The sequence below is a fragment of the Musca vetustissima genome, unplaced genomic scaffold, assembly GCF_032173495.1.
Source record: "Musca vetustissima isolate MV318-11 ecotype Yass unplaced genomic scaffold, APGP_CSIRO_Mvet_v1 utg3141, whole genome shotgun sequence".
In the NCBI taxonomy this organism is placed as follows: domain Eukaryota; kingdom Metazoa; phylum Arthropoda; class Insecta; order Diptera; family Muscidae; genus Musca; species Musca vetustissima.
The window spans coordinates 167,945-179,914 of record NW_026886665.1 but is presented as its reverse complement, the minus strand read 5'-3'; the positions used below and the strand labels follow the sequence as shown (position 1 = coordinate 179,914).

Below are 11,970 nucleotides of genomic sequence, written 5' to 3'. Positions count from 1 at the left end.
CAATTCACATTTATTAAAAACGATTAATTCAATGAGATATCAATTAGAAGAGCAAATTATACTATACCACATTAAAATCATATAGTATACCACAGTACATGCACGTTATTTAAAACACCTTTAATCGAATTTCAAATATTTTCTTAAATATCTCAAATTGTGGGATTAATATTATTTTCAAATTGATTCGTGGAAAAACTTCACATGTGACATGTTAATGGTCAAATTTCAATTTAATCGAATAAAAAAATAAAAAAAAATAGCAATTAAAAACACATGGGTATACCACCTATGCATCACTTACTCTACATGTATTTCAATGAATGTTACCCAATTACACATTGCGAACGGACAATTTGAACCAAACTGTGAACAACCTATTATCTTTTACAAGCCCAGATGAGATCCGAAGAGTGGGACCCATTGGTCTACTCCTTCTGGTACCTCCCCAACAAATGGTCAACATTTTCAATATTTACAAGTCCAAAAATAGGCGAATGGAATGTCCGATTTGAACCAAACTATATACAACTTAGTACATATATATATATATATATATATATCTGTCGGCAACACCGACTGACACTTTTTTACTTTTTTTTAAAAAAAGTTTAAAGAAATGGCAACATTCTGCCACAATTGGAAAATGCACGTAGAACAATTGTTCATGTAGCGAACATGGTTTTCATATAATAAAGATAGGGAATGTCTTGCTGTGGGTCTCTTGTATAAAAGAGAGAACATTCAGTTAAACAGGGATCTATTTTAGTATAAGTCCACTTGAGATAAGATATTATTCTTGTTGAATGTTTCTAAACTAAAATACGATAGGATTTTTCTATTGCCACATGTGACATGTTTGGGTGAGATTACGAGGAAAAGTTTACACTGCAGACTGATAAGCATGTTTGCTTGCCGCATATGAGATAAAGAATCGTGTGTGTCCACTCCATGTGTTATGGGAGATGTGTTTACGCACTCTCTCTCTCCCTTTTACACGTTAGTCTAAGATACATTAAGACATATTGTAATACTCAGTTCTTAAGAAACCACACAGAGAAAAGTGCTTTCACTCCGCGGAGAATATCAGTGTCAACATAATGAAACGATCCCTGGTTAACAACCATTATATACATATAATTCGTAGAAACCTTTGTATTGGGGATATGTCAAAACATAAGCCTATATTTAAAATATTTTTCCAAGAATATTTTTCCAAACCAAGATATTTTTCCAAACCTGGTTAAACATAAAAAATTGGCGGGAAATCTATATTAAACGTCATCGTAGGAAATTAGCAATCAAGATTTGAAAATAAAATAGTGCGGTAATGTGTTCACCTTTCCACAACGTTAGTACGCGTCACGCAATATATTCCCCTGGTGTCAATCTTATGTGTGCTTTTAAACGGCATTTACATTAGATGTTTTTGCCGGCTTAACCTACTCTATGAGGATTTATTTATATTTTATTATATATGTTACCATTCTGATTATTTGGTGCACCATTTGTTGAAAACGAGCAAAATTGAGCAAACCGCAGTTGCTCAATTTTGTTATGCTGCAGCACAGTGCGCTGTCCACAACTTTATCTCGTGTATATTTAACAGACGTAAGCTCCTCGGATAACCACTAACATAAAATCAGACGAAAGAATATATGGGAGATATATCGAAATTTCTAAAAAATATTTGGGAGGTTTATATAAATCTCAACCGATTTCAGTAAAACTTATCATACGTCTATCTGGACCTAACTCAATACACTGTTCAAAATGTTTTCTCAATCGGATAAATATTGGAAGTTTGGCGCACCATTTACCAATTTCAACAAAACTTCACAGACTTCAAACTGGACTTAATTAAGTGCCCTGTGCCAAATTGTGTCGAAACTATATATGGGAGCTATATATAATTCTGAACCGATTTTCTTCAATTTCAATAGGGTTCGTTCTTGGGCCAAACTAATGGAATGTGCCAAACTTCATCCAAATCGGATCATAAATGCGACCTGTACTTTGCTCACAAAAATACATGGACGGACGGACATGGATTAAAATGGTCCTAATTCAGTATGCGGTGCAAAATGTTGTCTAGATCGGACAAAAAGTTGGCGTCTGGAGCACCATTTAGTCAAAATCGGAGGAAAATATATATGGGATCTATATCGAAATCTTAACCGATTTTCTCCAATTTCAATAGTGTTCGTTCTTTAAGCAAATAAGTGACTTGTGTTAAATTTCATCCAAATCAGATAATAAATGCGACCTGTACTTTGTTCACATGGATACATGGACAGGAGATTGGTCGGACGGAAAGACGGACATGCATAAATCAACTCAGAAAGTGGTTATATGCATATTCTTAGAAGGAACCATGTGTTTATCTCGTTTCCTGTTGATTGTGTTTGTGTTGCAAACATATGCACAAAGACATAATACCCTGTACCACAGACTGGTGAAGGGTTTGATAAATATTACAACAATCCACCCACAAAGTACAAGGTACCATTATAAGTAACACCATACACCTGCCAGAAAAAAATATTCGTACACATTTCACTTAAATTTCAAGCTCAAAACACGATGTTTTTTAACAATGATTTATTGAACGTTGTATTTATTCTGGCAAGTGTATATTCTGTAATTAATGCGTATACAGGATATCTCGTATACAGGCAGTATATACACATGTTTTATCTTGTCTTGGAATTGTTTACTTACATTTTCGGAGCATTCACACTTTAGTATCCATTCGATAGCAATGAACTTATTTTGGATATGCATTTGGTGCGATTGATAAAATTCCTGATCGATGCCATCCAACGAATTGGTGTCCCACAGTGATGCCAGAGTTGGCGCTGTCCTACCAAAAGCAAGTATTTGATCTTCTTGTTGCTGGACAATACTAACAGGATCAGCAGCATTCAAAGGACACAGCATTTCTACCTGTTTATATAAAAAAGATATAAAAATAGCAAATTCGTGAAATTCCTTTCGAGTAAGTGATCGCCACATGAAAAAATAAATTTACAGATAGTTTTGTTATGGGCCATTGCACCAATATTCCGTTTTCTTAGACAGCATCTTTGAATGGCATCGAAATTCGCTGAACGTACCAAAGTCGGTGCGATAATTTTCAGCTGTGAGAACCTTTTTTGAGTTTTGTAATTCGAAATTAAAAGGACTAATAAAAAATAAGGTATGCGTTCTGCCGACCTTTAAATGTTTGACGTTTTGTATCGTATTTTAGTAATTGAGTTGATTTCTTATTTTTCATGCCTGTCGGAGGATTTACATGTTGCCGATTTAGGTAATATGTTCGTACAGAACAATGTATTCGTACAAAAGTCGATTTCCCATTTCACTTTCCTTGAACGAATTAGTGTGTAAGATTTGGAATTATATAAAGTCACTACGTATGACAGCACTGTCATAAAGTTTTCCATATTCTGTCCTATTTGAAGCATATCGAATACAGTATGATCCGTGGAGAAGTTTTGTCTACTCTATATATATGTATATATATAATAAATTTAATATATATATATATGACATTTCATATTTTTAAATTTTATTGTTACCTGTATTGTTGTTGATATGGATGGTATGCAGCATTTTCTCTGGTTAAAACAGCGCCCACAAACCTTGGGACGATACAATTTTCTTGAAACGCATTCTCCCAAACGTATTCGAGCCGGTCCCAAGTATTGCACGTGTTGGCAATCCCGATTTTTCTGTAAGGTGTAAGTTATGGCAAAAAATCGAAATCGTTTGTTAAACTGTTTATATATATATATTGAATTGAAACTATTTTATGTGATATCCACTTTCAAGTTAGTTTTTTGTAAGTTATGGCAAAAAATCGAAATCGTTTGTTAAACTGTTTATATATATATATATATATATAGGCCCAAGTGCCTTCTAACACCTCACCCACAATTTGTCATTTCCTTCCCCCAGAATGATTAACAAAAATGTTCAATTGCTTCGAAATAAAACGGCATTCTTCGATAAAAACTATATGGATTGGTCCGGAAGCGTGTAAAAAAAGGCGAAAGATCTTCTAGAGAAATGAAATGAAAATATGATTTTTGTACCTAATGATAACCTCAGGACTAGAAATGCAGGACAAATTTCGAATACAAATGACCATTTTTGTTTAAATGTTACATTTAAACTGAACTCTGTTGAAGAGGCGTGGGATTATATCCAAAATGACAGATTGATATTTTTCACATATGCAATATATCAAATTAGAGCCAATTCGGTTGAAACGCATCCAAAATACCGAATATTGGGAGATACACCATAGTGTCGACATTTTAAAAACGAAACATTCAAGGGGTAGTAGCACTGTATGTGGTCTATGAAGAAGAATCCGTGTGAATTATGCGTGTTTATACCAATGACAGTAATGTAAATAACTGACTGTTACTTTCAGCCACTCACATATTTCACGCGAACTTTACGTTTGGCATTTCATACCCTCCACCATAGTATGGGGGGCATACATATTAAGTTTGTTTCTCCATTTGTAACTTATCGAAATAATCATTTCCGACCCTATATAGTACAAACATTTTGATCAGCGTCAAATTCTGTGTTAATTAATCTACAAAAACTTATCAATATCGGTGTACTTGTTGGGTTAGCCCCCATATAACGGCGCCCCAAAATATGGGGATATTGAGGGTGTTGGGCAAGTATTTTCAACTGAATTTGTTGCAATTTGGTATTTTATAACAAATCTCTCTACCAAAATGATAAATATTCATCCCTTTTTTTGGGTATAGCCCCCCTATAAAGTCTATTTTTATTTTAAAATATTTAACTAATGTGTACCGCGTTTTGGGATTAGCCCCATATACCCGTATTCCGATTATAGAACTGGAAAAACAGTTTCAAACTTCCCGTCATTCCTTTAGATCTGCATTACGTACATCTTTCTTCAGTGTGTAATTGCAATATCTTATTTTCCATATACAATTTCTCATAAATGTTCTACGGGATTGAGATCTGAGCGTGACTTCTTGATCCATAAATGCTAAATGAAAGACATTGTAAACTTCAAAACACGTACCTCATTAGATTGAAATCAATCAGCTACGTGTTTTGTGTCTATTCTCTTCTTCCATTGGATACATTACGTCGTTTGAAATAGATGTGTAACCGGCAAAGATCATTGTATTTAAAATGAAGTGGACCTTACTAATTCTTCATTGTATATTTACTGGAGTGTACGAAGTTAATAATCTAATTTGCTATAATGGATAATCGAGGTGGTGCAACTACTCGGCTGCGTTTTGTTGAAAACTCACCTTCTTCATTTTGTGCTTGCGACGGCGATCCACGTGCTGATGACTTGTGCTCTGGGGTTTTTCCCTTACTGTCTTCTGAGTTTTGGTTGCCAAATAATCGACCGCTTCAGACGACACACCGTGATAGCCGTTTCTCGAAATGCTACTACATTTTCGATTTTCACACAGCCGTAAATTGATCAATTGATTGCATCCAGCTGCGGTGGCCGTAAATCGCGTGGATATTCCTAAACCACACGACCGGCTACATGATGTCCACGGACTGGTTGATGAATTGTGGCACGTGGCATACACTGGCGATATAGAAAGAGGACACATGAAAAATAAATATTAATCTCATTTGGTTATATACACTTAATCCGAAAAAAATATGTTGTGTTTTATTTTATTATTTGACATTCTTGAAGAAATAATGAACCCTTAGCTTTTAAATGAAAACCATACGTGAATATATGTATATGAAATCTACCCCTTTATAAGGGTGGGTTTTTATTCCATTCCTGTAAAGAACGCGTTTTAGATATGTTATATACTCCCGTCAATGTTATATGAAATTCATATCCGATGAAAGTTTTGAGATTATAAGCTATTTTGAAACATTATTTTGCAGCCAATCCCAAGTAGGACTTATTTATTTGGTTCAATTTTGAAGATTTTGTGAAACGAAAACCTTGTAAAGGAGTCATCCATATATACTTCTCCTATACTATGTTTGAAAGAATTATTAGAAACTTCAGAAATGATTGTGAAAAACAAAAAATATGTGTATGTTGTTGTTTTATTTTATCTGAAAATGTGTGCTGTCGAAATCAGTTTAACGACATCGTTTATAGTGTTATGAAGATAGTGTTATGTTTTACAACTTTGTTCTTAAGCACCTTCCCCCAAAATTATTTTTTCGCTAAATAAATTTAGTTTTACAACAGAAAACTTTTAATTCCATTAGAATTCTCCAAATTTCTAAAAAAAAGAATTCACAGCTTATGATCACATACCCCTAATTTTTTATAGAACTACGTTATTTGTCCTATTTTTGGACGAACTAATTGTAAATTTGAAAAGCAGATTTCAGGATAATGAAAAATAATTAAAACATTATCAAATGGCACTACATTTGAGTGCCATTATAAAATTGTTGTATTAAGATTTTAAAGAAAACATTCAATTTTATGAAAAAGATGTTCGAAATTGTAAACACGAAGTAGAAACTGCATCGGATCTTTGTATCACTATGTGGAAAGCGAAAGTACCACGACCAACTTCTTCGTTAGCTCGTATGTCAATGCATAAATCTGAAGTGAATACTAACAACATGATACACCTAATTCTGTTTTTACACGATAGAATGGTTCCCGAGAAATTCGTGTAAAAAAAATCGTGTAAAAAAAGATACTGGCCAAGTACAAAAATAAAAGATTTGTTCTAGATCTCAAAAAATAAGTTAAAATTAGACTAAATAATATACAAAAAAATATTGTTGTAGTTATTTTAAGAATTTATTTTCGTTTTAATTTATTAAATAAACTAAATTATAATAAAATAAATTAAAATTTAGATTTCATAAAAAAAAATAATACCAGAATTCATTGCCAAAAACTTAAATAGCATAAAGAAAAATTTAAATAGCATAAAAAAAAATTTAGAAAAATTTAAACATTAAACAATTTTATTTATTGTCACTGTCTGATAATAAACGTAAACGTTTGCGAAAGACTACAATATCACTGCCATCACTGGAATGATTTTGTTGATCATTATCATTTCTAGCCGACTGTGTTGGGACATCAGTAGATTTTTGAACGAAATCAGTTATCTTAGATTGAGTTTTATTTCGCGTTAACCCATTATTTCCCGTAAAACAGAAATTACGCATACATAGACATAACTCAGAACACACACCAGAATTATATAAAATGTTGCCATATCAGAAATTCATGCCATGCAGGGTTGTTACTCTAATTAAGGCAGGGATGTTTGAGCAAAAGCATTCCAGAATTTTCTTCAATAAATAAATAGTTCATGTAAAAAAAGTAATTTAGTTTTTTTTTTTTGTATTCGTGTTATTTCAAATTATGTCGTATTTACTCGTGTTATTTCAAATTCGTGTAAAAACAGAATTAGGTGTATACATATTTTTTCTAAAGATAGAAGACTTGATTTGTAATACAGATTATTTTTTTAACCCTTTCAGTGCTTTTGTCAAATATATTCGACATTTAAAAGTACTCTCTTTCTTTGCGATTTTTCGGTTATCCTATGTACCGTTACTATTGATGTTTTTGTCTTTGCTGAAAGACAGTCGAACCAGCCCGAGGGTTAAAATGAAAATTGCTATTTTTTGTTAAAAATGAAATGAGTGTTAAAATGAAAATTGCTATTTTTATAAACTCTGTGCTTTTATATGATTTTAAATACAAAATTTTAAATTTTTATTCCGACAAAATTTGTTTTGACACTGAAAGGGTTAGTATAAAATAAATTTAATATATACCCAATACATTACCCTTTCAGTGTCAAAAATTTTTTTGTTGGAATAAAAATCTAAAATTTTGTATTTAAAATCATATAAAGGGACATAGTTTAGAAAAAATAGCAATTGTCATTTTAACCCTCGGTCAGTTTCGTCTGTCTTTCAGCAAAAACAAATACATCAATAGTAACGGCATAGGATAACCGAAAAATCGCAAAGAAAGAGAGTACTTTTAAATGTCGAATATATTCGACAAAAACACTGAAAGGGTTAAAGGTAATGAATGTATAAATTTTGATTTTGATCCCAAATAATATGAAGTATTGTCTTCAGCTTAAATTGTTTTTTTACGATTAATATTGCCTTTCCATAGAAATATTATTTATATTTTCAAACAAACGTATACGAATTTAACATTTTTACAAACTATATTAAATAAAATTAAAATAAAACACTGTTTTATAACTTAATTAGTATATGATTATGTATATTATATTTAAGGAATGAAAAAATTTAAATTTTTCATTTCGAACCACCGGACCACCCCCGAAATTCGATACTGCGTACGTCCCTGATGCCAACATCTGAACAACAAACAATTACTGCGATTTTTGAACCTGTACTTTAGTGATTGACTGTACGTATGCATGTGTGACTGGATGTTGAGATATGCAAATCCAGTCTCAACATAATTTCTCCTATCGTATGTTATTAACATACACGCTTATATAAATAATGTGTTATATGTATGCAGATCAATTCGGTCACAGACAAATGAACAGAGCCCTATCATTTGCATTTGTAAACCTCGCAACCGTGCCCGCATTTTTATGTTGAAATGCAAAGCGTCGGGCCTATGGCTGACCCTGCGATGCAATTAATCACAGATGCGTCTGGCTACGAGTTAATATTCGTTGAGTAGTTGGCTGAAATGTTTTCTGCTACCTGACCTCAATCGGCGAAATGATTTATAATCAAATGACCACATTGAAGTCAACTGGGTTATCATACATTCAAACCGGTTTGTGGTCTGATTGAGAAATGTTTTCGAATGTTCAAATTAACACCACAAAAACAGCAGTATGCGTTGATAAGTTAAATAGTCTAAATGGTGTTAAGTCTAGATATACGGATGTTAAGTACGAGGGCAGTTCGGAAAGTTCTTAGCCTAGCACAAAAAGCGCGTATTGCAACTCTTTCGTATAGAAAGAGATGTTCAAAAATGACGCTTCCGCAATTTTTGTTGCAATGAAAGCACGCATTTCTTATTTTTCAATTGTAAAAATGGTGGATGGGTCCTTTTTGAACATCTGTTTCAATATGAAGGAGTTGCCAGATCGAAACAAAATTTAACATGTGTTCATATAAGAGATGGAAGTTTCCAAAACACTTAACTATTTTCTGTTTATACAGCGCTTTATGTGCTAGCCTAAGAACTTTCCGAACTGCCTTCGTATATACCTACTTTTACTAAAGCGTTTCAAACCAATTGAAATAAAATACCCATTATTAGAGAACCCATAACACATGTTTATACACATAAACTCTTTTTTATACTCGCAGTCTTAAGGAGTTACCGATGTTATCCAAACTTTGTCTGTAAATCTAGTATTGACTGACTGAACTCTCGAAGACTATGCCAAAACAAAGAAGAGTATTTAGTTGACGTTGCTACTTACCATCGGCTGAGGGATTCTCGCAGAGCCACATTTTACAACAGTGCCCCGGCACTTCCACTAGTCGCGGAGATCTGCATGATATGGTGTCCTCGGGAGCTGGAAGCTGTTCTTTCGGACACAACGATGAGCAGGCATGTCTACCGTTCTGCAAGATACGAAATACCGCAAAGAATAATAAGGCCTGTGTATTGGGATTTGTCAGAAATACGATCGACTTACCTCGCAAACGCATTGCGTTCTACAGTCCAATTTGAACGTTTCCCCATGAGCATAGGTCGTATTGGCCACAACACAATTTGCTGTTTTTTATGCCAGTCAAGTATATTTGAAAATGGAGAACGTGTATATGCATTATTATTTTTATTGCTTCTACGTATATTATGCGATAATTAACTAACAGAAGCTGTGGCTGAGAATTATAACCTAAGTCCATAAAGACATGTACATCGGTTAAAGAAACCTTGCATTCATGAAGCCATAAAAGTTTTAATATCGTAATTTGCTGTAGAACTAAAATACAATATGACTTAAAATTGACCTAGGTGTTATGAGGAAACCTCTAGGATTCCAGATAAGAGAACTCAATTTCGTAATGAAAACAAACTGGAAACATGTGACACTCTTGAAAATCCCGTATGACCAACTCTACTACATACTGTCGAGTATAGTTCGGGAATATGTGTCCATATAATGTACGTATTAGAAACTAAAAGTAAAATTTCTGAATAGTGGCTTCGACGACTGAAATATGTGTTTGTGTCTGAGCGATATAGAGAAAAGTGTACATTTTGTTTATAGTTCTATAACTTTATATTCTGAATGTGAAAAACAACATAATAGGTGGTCTTATTTTATCGACTATCGACTAGATGAGACAATTGAATGTATTATTATTTAGCATCTACCATTATCGGCTAATATTCCATTTCTATTTCTCAGTAATGGGTATGCTCACCTGGACTCGCAGATATCTGAAAGAAATTAAAGGAAATCAGACATGTCTGAACTATTTTAAAGTCTGCACCACCAGAACTTACCTTGGTAACCTTGAAGTCTAAGGAGAGATTTGCAACAGCTATGGGTACAGCTGTTGTGAGAACTATACCCACGAGAGGCACTAGATAAATATGCATTTTTCTATATACTAAAAATAAAGTAAGAAAGAATTACAATAATTATATATTTTTAATAACACTTAATTTGAAATGGATAGATACAGAGTGATCATTAATTATTATTTTCAAATTGGTGGTCTGCCCACACAGCCACCTTTTGTTCACAGAGTCGCCAAGTCGAAGAAGTAATTACGAAAAAATATATTTGTCACCGTCGAAATAATGCTGTCACCTCATTCCCAGCGTTCAGTCAGTTTTAATTACAAAAAACAAACTCTGACTATTTTGCAAATACAAATGGTATCCCAAATAAACCGCCAACACTATTGAAAAAAAAAAACAAAAACAAAAACAAAACAATAATACTTTTGAGGGTTCGCATTGCTGAAATGTTGGAATAAATAATAGCACAATTATTCCACTTGCCCCAATTTTAATTGTCAGCACCGAACGATTCGCTCTTCACCTGGTTGTGCTATTCCCTTCTAATGACAACCATTTCCTATTAAAGTTTCCAATTGAAAAGGCACCTCCGGAGAACACTGCTGTACAATATGGAGAAGAAATGATTAAAAATAAAATTACGTGCTGTAATAGGAGATGTAAATAAGTGTGTTTTGCATCTTTGTATTTTGCATTTGCACCGATTCGGTTGGGCGACAGTGACAGGAAACAGACATGGTATGCCAAAAATAAAAAATAAATGACAACCAGGCGACTTGAATATTTCAAAAGTCCGACAGACAGAACAAAACCAGAATGTCACAATAGTCCACAATTTGATTCAAACCAGTGTTTGGAAAAGACCGGTATGTTTCTGTAAAATTCGAAACGAAAGAATTCAATCGAATTCATTCATATTTCAATAAATCGCTAGGAGAGGTTTAGTTTTAGAGAAACGCTACGATTTTTGGTGTTCTGACAAGTGAAATACTTCGATTTTTAGTACTCATACCTCTGTGTATTGGTACAGTACGCCATCGTCGTGTACCCATCCGTTTATGGTACGGCACGGAACACTATGGTGCGGTACCATATTGCTTATTTTCGAGCACTGGTTAAAACCACAAAATATATCACATATATAATCAAACTAATTGTACAATGAACATGTTAATTGAGTTTCCATTGCCATATGACTCCCTAAGACAACAGTGTTTTTTTTTCTAAATTATTTAGTTGTTGTAATTCGCAAATATATCATATAGACGCGGGTTGGAACACAAATATTTTTTTGTGCTCCTCCAGTAGTTTGTGCTCCACTAATGGGATATTATAAAGATATAGTGGTTGGAATGCTCTGTCAGCCCAAAAGCTACATTTTACCAGTCCTGGCAAATTCAAATCGTTCGGGTTGAATGTAAAACTTATGTGGATTCTCCTTTCTT

At 33.4% G+C, this 11,970-nt stretch overlaps 1 protein-coding gene across 1 annotated transcript; it reads right to left on the bottom strand.

The window, feature by feature from the left end:
* Positions 1–2,601: 2,601 nt before the first annotated feature.
* Positions 2,602–10,600, bottom strand: LOC133334140 (CCN family member 2). Its single transcript, XM_061542437.1, has 6 exons — positions 10,495–10,600; positions 9,687–9,766; positions 9,468–9,612; positions 5,352–5,611; positions 3,582–3,779; positions 2,602–2,946 (listed from the first exon to the last, which is right to left on the bottom strand). The coding sequence occupies exons 1-6, from the start codon at positions 10,598–10,600 to the stop codon at positions 2,602–2,604; spliced, it is 1,134 nt and encodes a 377-aa protein (XP_061398421.1).
* Positions 10,601–11,970: the final 1,370 nt, after the last annotated feature.